At 45.2% G+C, this 22,845-nt stretch overlaps 1 protein-coding gene across 1 annotated transcript in view; it reads left to right on the top strand.

Moving 5' to 3' along the window:
- Positions 1 to 17,543: 17,543 nt before the first annotated feature.
- The window catches only part of C1QTNF12 (C1q and TNF related 12), a 76,671-nt gene continuing 71,369 nt past the window's right edge, over positions 17,544 to 22,845 (top strand). Inside the window, exon 1 of the mRNA XM_083162070.1 lies at positions 17,544 to 18,581. Coding sequence (XP_083018196.1) covers positions 18,411 to 18,581 — 171 coding nt within the window. The 5' untranslated portion in view covers positions 17,544 to 18,410. The remainder of the gene's footprint in view (positions 18,582 to 22,845) is intronic.

Genomic DNA, 22,845 nt, shown 5'->3' with positions numbered 1-22,845 from the left:
AAGTGGAGCCCTGAAAATACACAGGGCGGGATGTATTAACATACATCGCCGACCTTCGCACTGCAGCCGCCGCGATGCTGCCGCATATGTACTAACATATGCGGCTAGCATCGGTTTGCGGTGACGGAGACCCCCGCGATACCTGTGATGTGGGCTGCGGGGGTCTCCGTCACCTCCCGGCGGCTGGCAGCGTCCCCCTGCTTCTCCTCCTCCCCACTGAAGCCGGATGTCCTCCCGGCTGTCACACCAGGGGGGGAGGAGATTTTGGAGGACGGGGGGGGGGGGGGAGGTCGCGGACCCAGGGGGTGGCGATACCCAGCCTTGCTACACTCGCCACGCTTTATAGAGTCATCTCCACGCCAACGTGGATACTGGGGGTATGACGTGGATAGTGGGGATACGCAATTAGCGTAGTGCCGCTGGGGAGCAGGGAAACCATGTGATGCGCCACCAGCGACCATACGCACAGCGTCCGCCGCGAATGCCGGAGGAGGGGGACTGAACGCTGCCGTCAGAGAGTGATTGGGGATCGCCGCCAGGAGGAGGGTAAGTCTAAACCACAGCACCCAGCACCCTGCTCCTAGTGCTGCCTATTGTAGTTTCATGGCGCCGGCTACGCTGACAACGTAGCGTAACCGGCCGCCGTGAAACTACACAAGTACCTTTTTTTTTTTTTATAATTGTTCATATACAAAGTGTTATGTATAATTAGAATATTCTCTATTAAACTGGGAATCTTTATCTTGGAGCATTGTATCAACTTGCGTTTAATTATGAGTTGTGACACCTGAACATTTGTGGTTGTGGTTGGTTATTAAGGAATGCCACAGAACTGTTTATTGGATCAGAGTAATAGGTAATTGCATTGTTTTCATTGATATATAAAGAACATATTCATCAGTCGTGACCTAAGGAGAACTTTGTAAGTGTATCTACCAGCTCGGTGGTTTCTTTACACAAATACTTAAAAAGAAATACAATGTTTTGAATGTAAGTGTTGCATGTTTATAAAGGTGTATCTGCCACTCAAAATATCAAATCCTTTTGAATACCATGGTATTCATTTTGACTCAGTGGCGTAGCTATTAAATATGCGCCCCCCCTGCCGCAAATTTTGGCAGCGCCTCAAAATGGGGCGCATGAGAGTCAAAATCCCGATAGTCAAAATCCCGACTGGGTCAAAATACCGACAAGGACAAAATCCCGACATTTAAAAGTCAAGATAGCGTAGTCGGTAAGGGAACAAGAGCGGGAGAAGACAAGAACGAGGGAGGGTCCTTGGATGTGGGTCGGAGAGATAGTCCACTGAGGTAGGCCAAGAGAGGAGCAGAGAGAGAGGAGTTTGGAGGTGCCAGGATCAGCGGGGTTATCCAAGGAGATATTAAAGTCACCAAGAATGACAGAAGGTAGGTCAGAGGAGAGGAAGTGTGGAAGCCAGGCGGCGAAGTTGTCAAGAAATTGGGAGATAGGGCCAGGGGGACCTAAAACTGAACTTCCCTGTGCCAGAAGACCTGGAGCCGGTTTCTATTTTTGAATAGTTTTTATTTGATTTAATAATACATTTTTATTAATTAATAAACATTATATGTATTTATTTACATTATATAATATATATAACCCCTGTTAATGCACAGTGCTGAATGAAAGACACAATCGGGTACGGCAGCAATTAGAAGCACATACATCCTGACTTCCTTATCCAGGGGAAAACCTGTTGTGTTCTATAGTCCTCGCAGGGCTGGGGGTTCATTAACATGGACAATTAATTATTCTGCATGTAATGCGTGTAATATTTATTTATTTATTTGCAGTGTCTTATATAGCGCAGCAGATTCCGTTACAGTGTCTTATATAGCGCAGCAGATTCCGTTACAGTGTCTTATATAGCGCAGCAGATTCCGTTACAGTGTCTTATATAGCGCAGCAGATTCCGTTACAGCGTCTTATATAGCGCAGCAGATTACGTTACAGCGTCTTATATAGCGCAGCAGATTCCGTTACAGTGTCTTATATAGCGCAGCAGATTCCGTTACAGTGTCTTATATAGTGCAGCAGATTCCGTTACAGTGTCTTATATGGCGCATCAGATTCCGTTACAGTGTCTTATATAGCGCAGCAGATTCCGTTACAGTGTCTTATATAGCGCAGTAGATTCCATTACAGTGTCTTATATAGCGCAGCAGATTCCGTTACAGGGTCTTATATAGCGCAGCAGATTCCGTTACAGTGTCTTATATAGCGCAGCAGATTCCGTCACAGTGTCTTATATAGCGCAGCAGATTCCGTTACAGGGTCTTATATAGCGCAGCAGATTCCGTCACAGTGTCTTATATAGCGCAGCAGATTCCGTTACAGGGTCTTATATAGCGCAGCAGATTCCGTTACAGTGTCTTATATAGCGCAGCAGATTCCGTTACAGTGTCTTATAAAGCGCAGCAGATTCCGTTAAGGGTCTTATATAGCGCAGCAGATTCCATTACAGTGTGTTATATAGCGCAGCAGATTCCGTTACAGTGTATTATATAGCGCAGCAGATTCCGTTAGTGTCTTATATAGCGCAGCAGATTCCGTTACAGTGTCTTAATTAGTGCAGCAGATTCCATTACAGTGTCTTATATAGAGCAGCAGATTCCATTACAGTGTCTTATATAGCGCAGCAGATTCTGTTACAGTGTCTTATATAGCGCAGCAGATTCTGTTACAGTGTCTTATATAGCGCAGCAGATTTTGTTACAGTGTCTTATATAACGCAGCAGATTCCGTTACAGCGTCTTATATAGCGCAGCAGATTCTGTTGCGCTTTACAATAGTAGACAATGATAAAACAAACTGGGTTACAACAGACAGACTTGGAGGTAGGAGGGCCCTGCTGCAATCTTACAATCTATAGGGATATAGGAGGGAAACACAAGGATAGGCACCAGTAATAGCAGAGCAGTCCCACCAAGTTACAAGTCCAGAAGGGAAGCTATGTAATACATCAGTGCCTCAGAGGGTTATGGGTGCGGTATATAAATATGATAGGCTTGCCTGAAGAGGGAAGTTTTCAGGCAACGCTTGAAAGTTTGGAGGTTAGTGGAGAGTCTTATTGTGCGTGGAAGGACATTCCATAGGATGGGAGCAGTCTGATGAAAGTCTATACCCCAGCCACATGTCCTAGTGGCCCTGCGCCATCAGTGGGAGTCCCTGAATCTATGTCCCCTGTGCCGGGAGCCCTGGAGCCGGCCAGTTTGGGGTGGTCTGAGTTTATATTATGGGGTGTGTGCCCCCTGTTCTCCTGCTCCAGCCTCCCCCTCCCTTCTCACTCCTCTCATAGGCAATCTCCCAGAGCTCAGCACGGGGGCGACTGAGGACTTCTATTGCCGGTGCTTACTTTGATTAACTGTGGACAGGTATTCCAGTGATGTGCGTGGTCGGTGGTAGGAGGGCCCACACACGTAGATATATGAGATCCATTATGTCATGGCTGCAAAAGCACCCACGATGCACCCATGATGGGTCAGATTCAGATACATCCTATATTCAGCAGGTCCAACGTCCTGATCCGATCTGATGCAGGCCACGCATCAGATCCGATTGCATCTTTAGGCCAACAAATCAGGTGAAATTTCGGACGATTTCACCTGATTTATCGCACTAAAGTGCACGATGAAAGGCGTGTCGTGGGGTGCGGCTCAGAAGTGGGCAAAACTGGGCGAATAATTGGGGTTATTGGGTTGAAAATTAGTTGACAGCAAATTCTTCATGTTGCGAATGAAAACCCCCGCATCGCCTGTTCGCTCGGCCGCCCAATGGATGGCAAATTTCTCCAAACGTGTGAGTGTACTGGAATGGAAATACTAAGGCTGATTGTACATGGGCAAGTCTAGAAAGGGAAAATATTTTAGTAACCATCTTTAGGGGGTTTTGTTTCTACCAGTATGATTTAAAAAATGACTTCTGCCTAGCTAAATCTTGGGGCACATTTATGTCTTCCAGTAACGTATCGTCTAATGTTAGTTGCATACAACAACTCCTTTCTGCTGCTCTTCAGCTGGGAACACACTGAACGATATATCATTCAATCAACTGATATCTATATTGGTCACTGATCGGCGGGTGTATACAAATGATATGTCTTTGAACTAGGTCACACAGAGAAATATCTCATCAGCTGGGCTGCACAGATGATGACCAATATATTAGCAGGAATATTGGTGCATCATTCTTTGTATACCGGTATAGCCAACCCGGGGCAAGGGCCTAATGTCCCTGGAGCTGGAAATGTTCAAGGACCTATTGGAGGAGGTGAGACCAATGCCATGTAGCCATGTACAACCCATACACTGTAAGCCCCAATGTCTGTATAAATATAAAAGTACAAAAATTGCCTAACTGTATATTGGAATGAAATATTAATACTTAGGATTTATGCCCAACAATGTGGCCAGCTGTTATCATCATGCTGCCATGATGAGAGGACTATTTTTTTTATGTGAATCCTGGAGCTTCAGCTCCATCCGCCCCATTGGTAATCTGTCCCTGAGCAACCTGGCCAACACGCGATAGGTCGGCTATCCATCCTGTCAACAAATCGGCAGAGTTATGTAAATGAGCCCTCATCAGTGGCAAACGCATGATAGGTGGTTTCCAAATGTAATCCAAAATCACCCACTCTCATTGGAGTAAGTACGCTAGTCTGGGGGAGCATTAACAGCCCTGAAAATTGGTTGTTTTGTACACTGGATACTGTATGGAATACAGTATTAATATGTAACAGTACAGATGGTCTATAGCAGTGGTAGCCAACCCTAGCCCTCGAGAGCTACCAACAGTTCACATTTTACAGACAACCTAGCTGCTGCACAGCTGCACTCATTAATCACTGACACATTTTAAAAGATCCACAGATAAAGCTAATTAACTCACTTGTGATTCTGTGAGGAGACCTGCAAAACATGCACTGTTGGTTGCTCTCGAGGACTAGGGCTGGCTACCCCAGGTCTATAGTATAGGCTGTTTCAAACATTTAAATAAGATAAGTGGTCAGGAAAAGGTTAAACATATAATAAATAAATACACAAACATAATAGAACCAGTACTGCACTTTCTAAGTTCACAATCTCCCACTTCATGGTAAGGCTCCTGTCTCTTCCTCCTGGCAGCTACTCTCTGGCCATTGCAATGTTTGAGGGCTCAGATCCACATATACAGTAAATGTGGTAGAAGAAGCTGGTACAATGGTCATGTGCGGCAGCTCCGCTTTGTCCCTTACACTGCATGGTGTGGTGGCAGCTCTTGTAATCATATTATACACCAGTGCTATTGTTGTATTCATTTAAGGCACTTCCCAAGAGGAGGGGGTTTCCGGGCAACCAGAACAGTAAAGAAAGTAAACTGCAGCCTGCAGCAGTGGGAGCCCTGGAAAGTGGTATGGCGGCACCAGCGAGTGCCCCTTGCAGTGAGAGGCAATGTTCTCTGACTATGCAAGAAGGGGTGGGTTGTGTATGTGTTTGTTTGTATGTGTGTAACTGCTACTGCTGTGAGTATTGGGATCCCTGGCCAGAAGGAGCCCAGGCTTGCAGCATCCCCAGCTTGTGTGAGCCATCAGAAGGTGAGACCTTGACAATGGAGCCCTACCAACTGAAGCCATGATATGTGGGAGCATGACCAGACACACACATTTTATATACAGTATTTATATACAGGGTGAGGCAAAAAAATAATCCCAGATCCAGATTTTAAAGGTTAACATAAAAGGCACAGTAAATGCTATTAAAAAATGTACTACATCTAAGAATGCATGGAATAGTTTATTTTCAATTGGATGTACTAAACAGGTAAACTGTAAAAGCTTATGGATACGCGTAGAACTAAAAACGTATTTATGTAAAAGCATATGGATATAGTATAGAACTAAAAATATATGGAACTAAGTTTATGTTAAAAAGGATTTATAAATATAGAAACTTACTCTCCTAACTGCCCATATGTAAATTGGCAAAGCTGAGCGCAAAGACCGTTCCCATGGCTGTACCACAGATCTGTAGATAAAAGTGTTCTAAAGGCTTAAAATAATTATGAGAAAGTATGAATTCAATTAAAACATAAATAAAATCCTTATGTGCATTAGTGAGGTTGGGGACCTCTTGCTGGAATTCTTTACATTACTCAATTCCTTTCTCGTGATTGATAGAGAAGGCAATCTACCACTGCTCATATATAACCTTCTTTCCATTCTATACCCATAAGTACTTAAAAAAAAACCTCTGTTGCATCCTTAACCCTTTGAGTGCCAAGTCAATCTGTCAAAATAGATGTTAAAATTGCCAAGCAAACATTTTTTTCATCATAATGACCTGTCATGTTCTCCTTATATAGAAAATATAATCTTTTTTTGTACAAAATATTTCATTTGAATTTATATAACAAATGTGAGCGACTGTGACATTTTTAGCACATATTTTGAACATCTCACACAGAGATATTGGCAGTCAAAGGGTTAAGATATCATGTCAAATCTGGTACATATTTCTTCATAAAAACTTCCACATACTCAGAAATGTTTGATTTAAGTTAATCTATGGATTTTGGGCATAACGTAGACGATGGGTATGATTGGATCGAAAATGTAAAATTATCTGAAAATTGGCAACCCTGGCTAATAATCGGATGGCTAGCCATCGCTGGAAGTACGTGAGCTGAGTGACAGATGCTGGGTATTTGGGGGCAGCATGTCAGCATTTTTTGGGAATGCTCCAGAAAACATAAGCATTGCCCAGCCGTTGGGAGGGAGAGCCACTGATGTATGCAGTGGCCCCCTTCTTCCCTCGGACATCGCAGCACCCATTAGGTTTAAACTTACCAGGCTGCTGCGAACAGGGGAAAACCAATCGAGGGTGAGTGATTGTGAATGGTTTTCCCCCTGCGTGCATGGCTGCAAACATATTTCCAGCTGTGCACAGGGGTAGAGAAGACCCTGGTGGGACAGCATTTACCTGATCGATGGGCTGGGAAGATCTGGTCTGAACCAGGCCCTTTGTCATGAAGAGCTCTTACTAGAATTGGTCTCAAATCTTCTATGAAGTTGTATTGGGATCTTTTGATAGGTTCAGTGGCACACGCAGGGGGGGGTTTCTGATCACCCAGAAACCCCCCTAGGAGTCTAAGGGCCCTAGGCTGAAAACTGAGGGTCCCCTCTTTCCATGGGTACAAGAATTTAAAAAATCGGCCCTTGGGAACCGGAGATATCTGACTTCAAAGGAGTGGTCCCCATCCAAGCCTGTCAATAATTGCTCTTCCCAGTCAGATATTTCAGGTTCTGTCTGACTTAGAGTTTTTCTGAGGGTATATTCCAAAAGCTGGGACTCTCCCCCTTTGATGGACACTAGTAGCACTAGTTGTCTCTACTGTTCCGAGAACCTACTGTGTCTCTACTGTTCCGAGAACAGTGTCTCTACTGTTCCGAGAATATCAGCCTTCCAGCAGATGGTTACTGCTCCAGCTCCACACATCTGGTATGTAGTTTTATATACTCGTTAGCAGATTGCTCTGCCTCATGAACTCTGATCCCCAGTACCATTTGGTAGGTGGGATTCTCTAGTTTTTAATTCCATTAAAATCTAAGAAATCTATTTCCGGGAACTGGAGATATCTGCAGTCAAGCAAGCTGTCCTCCCACCAGAAAATTATGAATAATAAGCCCACTGCACTATACACCCCTCCTCTGCATATTAAACATCCTCTACCACCCTGGAAGTTATGTATCAGGGCCCCTTCATTCAGCCAAATGCCCCCTTCTCGCACCTCATCTCCCACCATCTGTGCAGTAAAGGGGAAATTAGTGGAAATTACTGATCCAGGCCATACATGCTGAGCGGTTGATACAATACCACCTATCACCCGCGGGACATCAAAGCTTCCCCCACTCCTACCATTGGTGTGTGTATAAATATATATATTTTAATTATTATTATTTATATACATTTGGTCTATCTATAATACTTTAACTGTCCCGGCATATACTGGGTCACCTAAGTGTCCATCTCTGTGCTTTGGTCCGCCCCTCTGGAAACCCCCTTCTGAAAATCCTGCGTTTGCCCCTGAGTTTTTCATATGATGAGGGGTCACTCAACAGCAGGATTGCCCCCTGAAAATCGTGTTCCCCTCCCTGCACCCCCGGAAAGGTGGGCAACCCTCCCGGATACCGGCGCCCCCACCCCGCATCTTCCCACAGCAGCGTTAATTTCCCACAATTACTGGCCTTCTGGGGGAGAGGAGGTGTGGGGCTAAAGATGCAAATCGAATTGCGGGATTTGCAGTACTATGGGGTGGGGCTTCATGACATCTACATCAGGCCTCACCCCCTGAAGTGCTGCTGAGAGTCTCCTCTCCGGACTTCTCCTAGAGGAGAGACTTTAAAAGTAGCAACCCTGCTCAGCAGTCTCAGCACCTCCTCTTCATAGTCTATCAGTTTATAACTACTAGTCCTCCTTTGTCTGCCTGTCTAAGCACTAAGTTTGTATTACTGCTAACATTTCTATGTGTTTTTTAATTATAACAGTTAGTATTTACAAGTCGGTTTATTCCCTGCTTTGTTTTGTTTTCTTCGTTCTCAGTTATTCCTGAGACTTTTCTTATGAAGTGTCTTTTTGATGTTAGTTTTCTGCCGAATATCATATTTATTTGTGTTTACCCATTAATGTATGAAGTATTGTACATATGTATAATTTATATTCTTAATTTGCCACATATGTATATTTATATTCTTAAAATGACTTTTATAGTAGAGAAATGGGTACTTTAAGATTGAGGGCGGGATGTTCTAACTTCTACATCTATCTGCCCTACTTCGACGGCTATCGCGTCCATACTAATCGCATATGCACTAACATATATGATTAGTAACGCAAAGGACAGCTCTTGTGATAAGTTTGGACATCCGGGTCTGAGACCCGGGAGTCCTTCTGAGCATGTGCAGAGTCACTGTGCCGGCCGCGGGGCATTCTGGGAGGAATCCGTGACAGATCCCTCACACAGCGCTGCGGAGAGAAGCCCATAGACTTCTACAGCTTATCTCCAGCAACAGATTTCCTCCGCAGTGGTGCCCCGACGCAGGAGCTTTAGTGCATAAGAAAATGCAGTAAAAACCCAGGTAACAGGGTTTTTACTTTATTTTAGCTTTAAAGCGTCTTGCCCTGAATTTGAAACTCTGCTAAAGTATACCTGCGCTAGAACTGTCTGCAATAATTACTTACTGTAGACTCCACTAACATGACTGCCGACTAACGTGGGTGGTCTCTGGTTGACAGACATGGCACAGTGATGGGGAAATGGCACTGTTGACTATGTTATTTTTCCGCACATGCGCTCAGCGTCCGGATTACCATGACGCAAGTGAATGTCTTGAAGGCGGAATTGACGCCCCCTATTCCAATTAGACTATAGAAATAAATATAGCACAGAGGGACTTGTTTATGTACTCATAATGATGTCCAGCTATTGAGAGCAAGAAGAAACGCCTTGAAGAAACCTTGATGCTACCATTTTATGTTGCAATGCATTGAGTAGTGGTGTGGATGTTTATGCTGGTGTGTGGTTATGCTGGAAAACTTCCATCAATGAGAACAAATTCACGGCCATATGATCTATAAAGTCCAATCACATTTGACAAAGCTCCTGCTACTGAAAACAGACCATGTTGACCCAGCAACAGGCCCGCAATTCAACAGTCCTTTTAAGACTGCTTCGAAATTTCCTGGGCTGGTTTTCACGCCCATTCTGCCCCTGCCATTGTCTTCCAGATTCATCTAACCAAGAACTGTAAGCCTAATTTTATAGGACCACTTTGGTTCCCCTAGTCCTATTGCTTATGCTTGTTAACTTTGTGTCTGATGACTGAAAGCAATATATAAGTATGTACTCTATTTTACTCTTTCTTCCTTTGTTTCCCATTTCTTCCTTCTGTATACTTTTGAATGATAAAAGTTCAATGAAAGCATTATTTCAAAATACAATCTTTTGTCGAGGCACATAAAAGACAGGAAGTGTGGTTGTAAATATCGGTTGTGAAAATTTCTGAAATATCCCAAAATACGTACCAGATGTCCATTGTATGCATAGATTGTGCATTATTTCTGCAATTTTTTGTATCAACAAACTTTTTGGGCAGTGGGAAATTGAAAACATGCCAAACACACAAATACGCTACCAAACATCATTACTGTATCAACCACTTGTTCAAGGTGCAGTCTTTCTAAAAGCTAAATATTGGTATATACAGTAAATCCTTTCTGAATGGTTGCTTGTCCCCATTTATTACCAAATTAAAGATCAATAACTGGGAATTTAATTCTAGATAGTTGATTTTGGCTTCAAACCAAGACATTCTATGATAGTCAAATTAGTGACTAATTCCCTTGTCTTTTACTGTATAATGTTGACAGTCCATCTAATGCTGACGTAAACTCCCAATGCATACCTTGAATAATACAATCTCCTCCTCTGTGCTTTGCCCTAATTCCCATTTCTTGCATCCACAGGCCTGCCAAAATGAAGCAGTTGCCATGACAGTGGCAAATGCAGGATTTTTAGAGGGGGATTTCCAAATGTAATTTCAAATCTCCCACTCTGCAGTGCATTGGAGTAAGTTCAGGAGCCTGGGGGAGTGGTAACAGCCCTGAAAATTGGTATTTTTATACAATGGATACTATGAAATACAGTATTAATATTTAACAGTACAGATGGTCTATAGCAGGGGCGGATCCAGGAAAAAATGACAGGGGGGGCACCAAGATAGAAGAGGGGGGGTGTTACTGGTGCCAGTGTGCATGCTCAGAGAGCAGAGAGAGAGGAGGAGAGCAGAGAGAGAGAGAGGAGGAGAGCAGATAGAGGGTGGGAATGGGATTAAAAATAGGCCCTGGCATTGAAAGTACGCAGGCCTACCTTGTTGTTAATAGGGAAGTATGTAGATGTACGCGCGCCGAAGGCACGCGCGCCGAAAAAGGGGGTGGGGCCACTCAAAAGGGGGTGTAATCTTGAGTGTAGTGTACCACACCATATACCACTTCTACACATTATGCAACAAAATAGTAGACCTCATTATACCCGCCACTTACACATGATGGAACACAGATGGAGCCAAAATTCACTAATGCAACACAGATGACGCTAAAGGGAAAGTGGAAAGGGGGAGGGGAGGGAGCAGAGCAAGATATAAGCGACACCCCTCTCCCCCTCCTTTCATGTACTGGAACATGGGGTATTAGATTATTGCCACTGTCACGATGCTTTCAAAGCCCTGGCTGACTTCACTCACTCTCTGTCTCCCCTTCTCTCTCTTTCCCTCCTTCTCTCTCTTTCCCACTCTCCTGGTCTCCTCTCTCTCTCTCTCTCTCTCTCTCCCTGCTTCCTCCCTCTCTCTCTCTCCGTCTCCTCCATCCCTCTCTCTCTCTGTCTCCTCCCTCTCTCTCTCTGTCTCCTCCATCTCTCTCTCTCTCTGTCTCCTCCCTCTCTCTCTCTCCATCTCCTCCCTCTCTCTCTCCGTCTCCTCCATCTCTCTCTCTCTCTCTCTGTCTCCTCCCTCTCTCTCTCTCCATTTCCTCTGTCTCTCTCTCTCCGTCTCCTCTCTCTCTCTCCCTCTCGATCTCCTCCATCTCTCTCTCCCCCTCCTCCATCTCTCTCTATCTCTCTCCCCGTCTCCTCCCTCCCTCTCTCCATCTCCTCTCTCTCTCTGTCTCCTCCCTCTCTCCGTCTCCTCCCTCTCTCTCTCCATCTCCTCCCTCTCTCTCTCTCTCTCCGTCTCCTCCCTCTCTCTCTCCATCTCCTCCCCCCCTCTCTCTCTCTCTTTCTCTCCGTCTCCTCCCTCCCTCTCTTTCTCTCCGTCTCCTCCCTCTCTCTTTCTCCGTCTCCTCCCTCTCTCTCTCCTCCCTCCCTCTCTCCATCTCCTCCCTCTCTCTCTCTCTCCGTCTCCTCTCTCTCTCCGTCTCCTCCCTCTCTCTCTCTCCATCTCCTCCCTCTCTCTCTCTCTCCGTCTCCTCCCTCTCTCTCTCCGTCTCCTCCATCTCTCTCTCTCTCCGTCTCCTCCATCTCTCTCTTTCTCTCCGTCTCCTCCCTCTCTCTCTCTCTCCATCTCCCCCCTCTCTCTCCGTCTCCTCTCTCTCTCTCTCTCTCCGTCTCCTCCATCTCTCTCTCCGTCTCCTCCATCTCTCTCTCCGTCTCCTCCCTCTCTCTCTCTCCGTCTCCTCCCTCTCTCTTTCTCCGTCTCCTCCCTCTCTCTCTCTCCGTCTCCTTCCTCTCTCTCTTTCTCCGTCTCCTTCCTCTCTCTCTCTCTGTCTCCTCCCTCTCTCTCTCTCTCTGTCTCCTCCCTCTCTCTTTCTCTGTCTCCTCCCTCTCTCTCTCTCCGTCTCCTCCCTCTCTCTCTCTCCGTCTCCTCCCTCTCTCTCTCCGTCTCCTTCCTCTCTCTCTCTCCATCTCCTCCCTCTCTCTCTCCATCTCCTCCCTCTCTCTCTCTCTCCGTCTCCTCCCTCTGTCTCTCTCTCTCTCTCCGTCTCCTCCCTCTCTCTCGCTCTCCGTCTCTCTCTCGCTCTCCGTCTCCTCCCTCTCTCTCTCTCTCCATCTCCTCCCTCTCTCTCTATCTCCTCCCTCTCTCTTTCTCTGTCTCTCTCTTTTTCTGTCGGTCTCTCTCTTTCTCTGTCTCTCTCTCCCCCCTGTCTGTCTGTCTCTGTCTCCCCTTCTCTCACACTCCCGTGTCTTTACCCTTCTTTCTTTTTCTCAGTCCCATGCATTCTTTAAAAAGGCCGGCATCCCGCACAGTCACTGAACTTGGGCAACAATGCATTCTGCCCCTTGTCTCCCCCCTTACATGATGTGTGGCTCAGCAGCATCGCTATCGCCTGATCAAATAGAAAATGCAGGCAAGAATATTTTTTCTTTACTGTGTATTTGGCTGTGGCTCTCGTGGCTAGCAGGATGTAGTTAGCCATCTCTCTGATGGCTTAACATCTGTACTTGATACACACAGTGCTCAGTCCAATTCGCCGGGACTGAGTGCACATGGCACTGTAATGACATTTTAATGACAACAGTAGGGGGGGCCCCGTTCAAGATTTTGCTATGGGGCCCACAGAGTTCTAGTTACGCCTCTGCCAGGGTTCCAAGAGGGGGGAAATGCATCCAGCTGTAGAGCCTCAGGACATGGAGAGATTGCAGGATCAAAATAGAGAAGAGTAGGGAACCCCTACTTTAAATTCCTCAGGGCCACAAGACAGGAAAAGTACAGCCGATGAAGTATCATCAAAAGTTGAGCAATGTAGTAAAACAATACAACTCGCCGGGCCACAGGTATGTATACACCGGAGGGAGAGGCCGCTAGGGTGTCTCAGTGGATGCAGGAGATAATGCCCCACCAGTATGTCCAAGCTGGGAAGGGTACCACTGCTCTGAAGGATATATAAAGCAGAATTTCAGGTGGGAGAGTTGGCAAGCACGTCCTTCCTTGCAACTTTTACTAAATACCTTCACAATCTCTTTTAAAGAATGTATTAATTACAGTGTTTTTTTTAAGGGGGAATATGTAAAATAGACTCATGGGACCAAATTGAGTCAAATGCAATTTTTTGCTATGTGCGGTTTTCAGGAAGAAAAAAAAATCTCACATTCAAAATCGCATCCAGAATTCATCATTGCAAATGTAATAGAAACATAGAAAACATCATAATTGCACATGTAATTGCAGGTGAATCGCCCAGTGTATGGGGGCATAAGGTGTACCTTTACACTAGAGGTGTATGACTTCATTGTATGAGCTGAGATCAGGCAGAGGGAAGCCCACAATCTCTTGTTAGTCATCCGCATTGGGGCACCATAAGCAGAAAGTTGTTTTTATTAAGGGTTTGTCAGTTTTTCCACTGATGAATGCCTCCATGTACTGAACAAGTGCCCCAGGACTTAGATGAGCAATCATTTGAAGAACAAGGGTTCGGGTGGAGGAGAATTCGATTCCAGTTTAAAAAAAAAAAAAAATTGTTGCTTTTTTATTTTTTTTTGCATAATTTCTTTAGGTCCCAGTGCATTTAATATGCCATGGGTCTGCTGGAGCTTGTACCGATGGCGTAACAATAGCCCCGCAGACCCCGCAGTCGCGGGAGGTGCTGATTAAGTGTGGGCGCCGGGGGGTCTGCGGGGCTATCATGCGCTGCACTGCTGCTGAGGCCCGGGACCAACCTTGCCCCTCTGTTCACCGCCGCTGGCACCGCAGATCTTCTTGTATCTTGTCTGCAGTCCGCGTTTCCTCCTGGCAGGCTTCTGTAATCTGTTAATGAAAATGACCATCACAAAATGGCCGCCCTCATACAGAAGACACTTTTTGAGGATGCTAGAGGAGAATTTGTTTGTAAAAAAGTGTAAAACCCATCTCGACCTAATGCTTGTGTTGACCTTTTCATGTGTCGACCTAAAGCCTGTCGACCGTCAGGGGTCAACCCAATGTATGTCAACCTTAATAGTGTCAAACTAACAACCGTATACCCTTTAAAGTGGCAGCATGTCGGTCTGGACGTACTGGGATCTGTAATGTGCCGGCATTAGCAAGCCATGTAACGCCGCCCACACAAATGCCCACCTCCCGCCGCCGAAGTCTAACTATGACACAACCCCTCGCATGCCGCTGCTGCAGGAGAAATCACTCGATGGTTGATGGCCGATGATTTCCCCTGCCTTCACAAATATAAGTCATTCTCAACTGACTATTTTTATTTGCGCCCGCTGGGCCGAAGGCCGGGCAGGCAGCTGATGTCATGTGCCCTCATACCCATGGGTACACCCAGCGTTTTCATGGGGATTCCCAACACATTGGGCGTTCACATAGTCCAGCACCCCCGTCCCTCCCTCCCCACTGCAAACATTCCACATCGATAATAACACAATCGTCTCACAGGCTGCAGAACTGCACTAATCGGTTTCCAAACCGATAGTCTCAACCATCGGTCCCAAGACAGTTATCTCCATTGACTCCCAGGCCAAAGTATCCTCACAGTCTCCCAGGCCACAGCATCCCCAATGGCTCCCAGGCCGACAGTTGTCACCACTGGCTCCCAAGCTTGACCTTTTACCATCGGTTCCCAAACAGATACTACACCATTGGTTACCAGATTAACAAAGACCTGCAGTTTACACATCCCGAAGTGTCAAAGACATCAGACACTAACAGCTGTCAGGGGACCAGGGCTGGGGGCCGCGACCTGTTTTTTGGGCGCAGCGAAGTCCAAAGTCCATTGCGGGACTCCCTTGGGAATACCACCTTGTATTAGTCGACACCATGTTCCCGCTGTTTCCTTGTGTGACACTACCTTTCCTCCTGTTGTATGCATTCCAGATTCATTAGCGCCCTGAGATTTCACTTTCCAGCGCCCTCCACCGGCCCACCAAGGTCACTGCCGGGAACAGAGAAGACCCCTGCACTGACAGTATGTAATATATGTGGTGGCTGCCTGACCCCGGGAATCAGCAGTACTGCTGTGTATCACTACACATGGGACACAGCACTGTCCTTCCTCTATAAGCCCAGCACCAGACACCCATTGGACAGTGTCACAGGATTCTATGGGAGGGCTTATACAGGATGGATAAGCAAAGTGCGGCCTCCCAAGTACAGTGGCAGGGGCTGGGATATAAGGGTGGATCAAAAAAGTACTACTATCACTATGGTAATTGTATTTATGAATGATGGAGGCAGCTAACTTCACTGCAAGTAAAATGTTTTAAAATTATAAAATTTGATAGTGTTTTGCCCCTTTTATTTAAAAAAACTGCAATTTTCGCCCCTTCTAGGTTGAATTTAGATTCAACCTATTCAATGAAAGTGCAGTTTTTTGGACCAGTCGCAAAAAAAAACGACATAGTCAGAAAACATGTGGTTCTGGGAATTACTTGCCGATCCATGTGTTTTTGTCGAAATTGTTTTCAACTGTTTTTTTTAGTCATGTTTCGCTTTAAAAATAAAACAGTTAAAACTGCATCGGTGAAACATGACTAAAAACCATCCGAAAACGGCCGCAATTAATTGAATAACCCCGTAAGTTTCACAATGTATCTATCTACCATTCATAAGGTAAGGTTTATAGGTACTCTTTACCTAGCACGGCGCCCATCGCGGGCATCGCGGCCATCGCATGCACTAAAAAACGGATGCGACGCGATGCCCACGATGCCCGCGATTTCCCATAGGGAACAATGTTAAAAGTGTGATTGGACGCGATTTGAGTGTTCAATGCCTCAATGCCCGCGATTTTTCCATAGGAAACAATGTTAAATGGGCCACAGAGCCCTAATAGTCTGAAATGGCCCCCACAATTGTTAACGCCACCCCACGATCAACGTGAACCCGAAGCGTGGCGAGCGCAGCGAGCCCGCGAGGGGCGGCGGTACGCGTCCTCCGACCTTTTCATACCCCCACTATCCACGTCGGCGTGGAGTTGAGAATAGAATAGTGTGGCGAGCGCAGCGAGCCACCGAGCCCGAAGCGTGGCGAGCGCAGCGGATACCTTCACAGGTAAACGCGTCCCTTCGCGGGCTTCACAGGTATCCGTGTCCCCTCGCGGGGCTCGCTGCGCTCGCCACGCTTCGGGCTCGGTGGCTCGCTGCGCTCGCCACACTATTCTATTCTCAACTCCACGCCGACGTGGATAGTGGGGGTATGAAAAGGTCGGAGGACGCGTACCGCCGCCCTTCGCGGGCTCGCTGCGCTCGCCACGCTTCGGGTTCACGTTGATCGTGGGGTGGCGTTAACAATTGTGGGGGCCATTTCAGACTATTAGGGCTCTGTGGCCCATTTAACATTGTTTCCTATGGAAAAATCGCGGGCATTGAGGCATTGAACACTCAAATCGCGTCCAATCACACTTTTAACATTGTTCCCTATGGGAAATCGCGGGCATCGTGTCGCACCCGTTTTTTTAGTGCATGCGATGGCCGCGATGCCCGCGATTTTTTACCCCCGATGACCGCGATGGACATCGTGGGCGCCGTTCTAGGTAAAGAGTACCGGTTTATATTTACAAAAAAAAATTACCCTTTTATTTACATTTAACTCCTCTCTCTCTAAAAAAAAAAATAATTAAGCTTCACCAAGGTAGACTTTTTTTTTTTTTTTTTTTTTGAATTCCTGGAATTTTCCTCATGTTGTCCCATTATTGGCACACCCCTGAACAGACAGGTTGGATTGCGTGGTTCTGTATTATAATTTTTAGGGTTAATATGAAACATTCTTCTTTCCTTATTTCGTTTTCCCTTTGTCAGTTTCATAAACAGTCGTTCCCCTCAGGTTAAAAAAAAAAGGTTTTATGGGTCATTAAAATGTGATTAGCATCTCTCTGGAGAAGGGCTGAACAGCTTATCAGCTCTACTTTAATAGGGCTGTTAAAAAAGCTAGGATTGACAGATGAGCAGGGAGAGGCCCCTCCCTCTCCCTCAAGTAGCAGCAACAGGAAAGAAGGATATATTTGGTGAAATGAGCAGCCCCAGAGAACAACTGCCAATTTGCAGTTGGGGAGAGACAGAGTGAGAGACACAGACAGCGAAGACTGGGACAAAGAGAAAAAAAATATTCCATCTCTCTGAAGAATCATTATAAAAGCAACATTTATCTAAGAAATCTGAAAGGAGATTATTTCTTCTTGGACCTTTTTGTTATTTTATGTGCAAAGTATTTCTTTGAGTTTTTTTTTTTTTTCATTGCATAGAGTTTTCTTTTATATATTGTACTGTCAGCTGCTCAACCAAGAAAGCAGAATTACTGTCCCGGTGCCAAGAAGGGAAATACATACTGTATAATACAGTGTTATATCTGTGAAAGGACATGTACTTTGTTTGTTCTCCAAATTAATGTTCAGCAGCTGCCAATGAGGACTGGATTGTGAACACTTCATCAGATACTGTATTTTATCCCAAAAGGTGGCATCAAGTTAAAAAGAAGATTTCAGCTACAGGTTGTGAATTTAGACAGTTACCGTAACAGATGAGGATGACTACTTATCAGCAGGGTGTCTGTGTCCTGTTGTCCACCTGATGGGTCCCCACATCAATCATCATTACAGAGGAGGATCTACACTGATGGGGCTCGATGCTGGAAGATGTGGGCTGAAATGTCACCCTAAACCTCTAAACAGCACAGGCTTTATAGTTGAGTGAGCTTTAATTACACTCTTTGGACTTTGAAAGAAATCCCCCCTTGATCTTGTCATGTGTAAAAAGACCTGGTGGAGTTAAGTTGATTTATGCTCTATCTTGACCCCTATTGTCTTGGCAAGTGCTTATCTACATAGGAGGATCTGCTTTCCACTTGCTGTATCCCACTCAGCCTCTACTCAAAGTACTTGGAGCTTTCCACAGATCAACTTTGTAAATTTTTGAAGGATCTATTCTTACAGGACATAATGAGGTGTTGCATATGGCTCCTAGTGGCCACCGTACTGTGCCAGCAACTTGCAATTCTCCGGGTCCTGGCAGCTAAAAAAGATCGTAAAAAGGGAAAAGACCCACACCAGTTCACTGATCCTTTTAATGTTACACTTTCCAACAGTGAGGAAGGACATGAACTTGACAAGGTATGTGAGTCACGCTAAGACACCTCACCACCTCTAACCTTCCACACAAGCCTGCTCACATCAGTGTTCCACACCAAAGGTGTCAAATGGTTAATGTAATTGCTTGACTGCCACAGGCTTCTTTGGTAACAAGGGGACCTCTAGCAGAGTAGAGGTGCAGGAATAATTAAACAAAAAAAAAGCCTTAAGATGTGCCAGAAAGGTATTTGGAGAAGGTTCGGAGAAGACCGCACCAGTGGGAGAATAGTGAGGGATTGGGTTGGGAATTGGGTGGTGAATGGGGATGGGGGGAGTGTCACATATTACTATCCTATTCATCCATCTAGTCCTATTATCATTATCAACTTTTGCAAAACTTTAAAGTTTAAATACTTTTGAGCCAAGTAGAATGTGGACAACATTCTTGTAGTACATCCACGATCCAGGGTCTCAGGACAGGTTTGTGTGTACGTAAAGAACATTTGACTTGTTAAGATCCAGAACCAAATTGTTAGTATTGTTTTACTAATACTCTATAAAAAAAACAAAAAAAAAACCATTTGTTGGTATTATAAGTGGGGCATGGAATTTAAGATGCTGAATGTACTTTTTGGTAGAAGTCATAGTTCAGTAAATACTTTATTAACTTCTCTAGGTATCTGCAAATTATTGCCCTGCTCATATACCCTTATACGAGATCATGTCAGCCTATAACTTCAGCCTTTGGTTCGCTTGACATGCTGAGTTTTGTAGTTCCCCAATAACTAAAGAGCCACAGTAATTAATGTTTCCCTGTTAGTAATATGTAGATGCATAATACTTATCAAGGCTCAGACAGACCAGAAATGAGATATGTATACCCTGGTATCCCTAGTAATCCTCCATATAGCATTTAAAGCATCAGCAAAGGATGTCCAGTATGTTGTTGACAGAATAGTATGACAGATAGCTGGGTCAAGTTCACTGCTGGAGTAGGTAAAACAAAACTACAGTATGTGACTATAAGCATTTGTTACTGTATTGTATCAGACTTAATAGAAGATGGTCCAACAGAGGAGAGATGTCCGTTAAGAGGTAGCTGGTCTGTAAAGATGGGGAGAAGGGCTATTTAGTGAACAGGGGATAATATAAAGAGAGTGCATGCTTGGCGTTAAGGGAGGTATAGCAAGAAGAGAGAGGTGTTTACGTTGTGGGAAGTGCAGGAATGTAGTGGAAACACTGGACTGAGACTTGTTGGTGTGACAGAGATGTTTTACATTACGTTGGAACCTGAGAAATGTCATGCCAGCCTCAACTGGGCAAACGTGTACACAAGACAGCTGCTGAGGTTAGGAAGGCATAGACACAGAAGGCAAATGTGTATAAGACTAAGAACGAGGGAGGTAGAGTTATAGGGTCTGGAATTAGAAGTAAGATCAGATGGGTGCATATCGATGTCAGCAGCAATGGGAACTGACAGGGCTGCCAGCATCGGTAAGTGCAAATAGCTGATTGCGGGGGGTGACAGCGATGGTGGGGGGGTTTAAGGGAGCTGGGCCATGCATTCTGCAGCATGTCTCTTGCTAGCGATATCCTCTGTCGTCCTGCATGTACAGACAACGGGGGACATTGCTAAGTACCATATATAGGATATGAACGAAAATATGATTAACAATGGTCATTATCCTGCATATCGTGCATTATATCATCTAGTGTGTACTCACCTTAATGAAGCATAAACACGGGGTCATTTCTGCCCCATTTCTAAGTGATCTGACTCGATCACGTGAGGCTCCCATACATCGAGGCGATTTCTTCCGATTTCGGCCGATTGCGACCAATTGGCCCGTTAAATCGGACCAAATCGTCTCTCCTCGACATGCCGTTGGGTCCGATGCGCGGTCCCAGCATCATGGGATGCATCGCGGGTGTCCCACGATGTGTCCTGCACGGCCGTGCCTCAGCCTGTCGCTCAGCACGGAGGACGAGCCGCCCCGTGTGTACGGGGCTTAAGACTCGTGATGTGAAAAGAATAAGTAGTTGTTGTAGAAATGAAATAGCAGAATATAGGAGTATATATAGCGAAAAAGATAGAAATACCAGGTACATATTATAATAACAGAAATGAATAGCAATAGGTGGTAGGGACACTATAAGAATGGAATTTGAAAACAATTAAATGCATCTGTAGGAACTATCTGTGCTGACAATGACATACAGAAAGGCAATTCCAGCACTTCTGTCCATGTGGGTTTCATTTAATAAGATAAATCTGATGTCTTTATTTTTATCTACAAACTCGGTATATGAAAGGAATGACTTATGTGTGGAATGAAGAGGACAGAGAATGCAGCATACCAGTGAGAGGAACAAGAGGGCAGCACACAAGGCTTTCACTGCAGGCCATCTAGAGCATCCTCTCCTGTCAGTTCTGCTTCTTTATTATCCATTGAAGTGTAATGAAAAAGGTGACAGGAAGCCTTCAAGTACAATCTGAATGAGTAGATGATATCAGAAGCAAATACTAACCTGTAGTTTACCCTACACCATTATCAAACAAAGCACTGGATAAATAAATTGTGTAAGCCCATCCCAATGATTTCACTGATCAGTTTGCACCCAGACAAACCATGTTGCAATGCAAGGGGTGCACAGGTAACTTCCTGTCTGCTTTTACATAGTGAGCTGAGCCATAAGGCATCACCCACCAATTAAATCTACCTGCTCATTTTAAATGTGCCACTTGTAGTGTAATACCCCTTTCACACTCGCAGAGCTGGGTCATACCCGGGAATGTGGTCCCAGATGCTTCCCGGGACTCTACCCGGGAATGTACCCTTTCACACTGCACTCAGACCTGGGATCGGCCCAGGACAGCCCCATTCACACTGATCCCGGGAAATCCCTGCAAATACATATGCATGTCATTAGAAATGGACTCCAGGGCTCTGAAAGATGACATCAGCATTTGTGAGCCCAAAAAAGCTCCAATCAGCAGCTTTTTTAAAGTTCCGTGTACCCAATCCTGGTTACGGGACCATTCACACTGACCGCATCCCGGGTCGATTCCAGAATCTACCCAGGTCAGTACCTGGGTAGAAATCCTGGGATGTTCATCACAGGATATTCTTTTAAGACCCTTTCACACTGAGCTAAATCCCGTGTTGATGCGCATTCATGTGCAAAAACCTGGGATATTTTTGCAAGTGTGAAAGGGGTATATCATGGTTTTTCGAGGTGCACAGATGCATCTTCTAGGTTCCCATCTGTAAAGTAGGATCACAGTACCCGCAGGTAACCTGTACTGACAGCAGCAGGTTATGTGTGGTACAGTAATTCTTGCAGAAGGACAACCCCTTGCTTCTTTACACATTAAAACAAAAGTCTTCTCATTTCAATATTCGTATCATCCAAATGTGCATATTGAGTTCTGAGTGAAAAATGTTCTTTGACGGAACCTGTTTCCTGGAAAGACCAGAATACAAGCATTAGGTTCACCTGTAGGTGTCACTATTGCTATTGCAATTAATTGTAGTAGACATTTTCCACAGTCAAAAATAGAAAAACGGACACCTTCAGTTCAGACTAGGTAAAACACTTTAGAAAGTAGAGGGACAGATTCTGAGTCAGACAGATCCCTTGGCATGGATGCAAACGTTGAGTTTTTGCATAGAGCATATGTGAATAGGGACATGGTGGGGATAGAACCCATGACCTCAGTGCTGTGAGGCAGTAATGCTAACCATTACACCATCCGTACTGCCCTGTATATAAAACACATGGTGGGGATAGAACCCATGGCCTCAGTGCTGTGAGGCGTTAATGCTAACCATTACACCATCCGTACTGCCCCGTATATATAACACATAGTGGGGATAGAACCCATGACCTCAGTGCTGTGAGGCGGTAATGCTACCATTACACCATCCGTACTGCCCCGTATATATAACACATGGTGGGGATAGAACCCATGAATGCTAACTATTACACCGTCCGTACTGCCCTGTATATATAACACATGGTGGGAATAGAACCCATGACCTCAGCGCTGTGAGGCAGTTAGGGTTACCACCTAGTCCCTTTAATTCCGGACACATGTTAATTACACAGGTTCTGTGGCAGTTTAAAATCAGGTGAAGTGGAGTCTTGAAGTCAGCCAGCCACAGAACCTGTGTAAGTAATATGTGTCCGGAATTAAAGGGACTAGGTGGTAACCCTAGAGGCAGTAATGCTATAACCATTACACCATCCGTACTGCCCCGTATATATAACACATGGTGGGAATAGAACCCATGACCTCAGCGCT

The sequence above is a fragment of the Crinia signifera genome, chromosome 19, assembly GCF_055691185.1.
Source record: "Crinia signifera chromosome 19, ASM5569118v1, whole genome shotgun sequence".
Classification (NCBI taxonomy): domain Eukaryota; kingdom Metazoa; phylum Chordata; class Amphibia; order Anura; family Myobatrachidae; genus Crinia; species Crinia signifera.
Note: the sequence above shows the minus strand (reverse complement) of the source record. Positions and strands in the feature narration are given on the sequence as shown.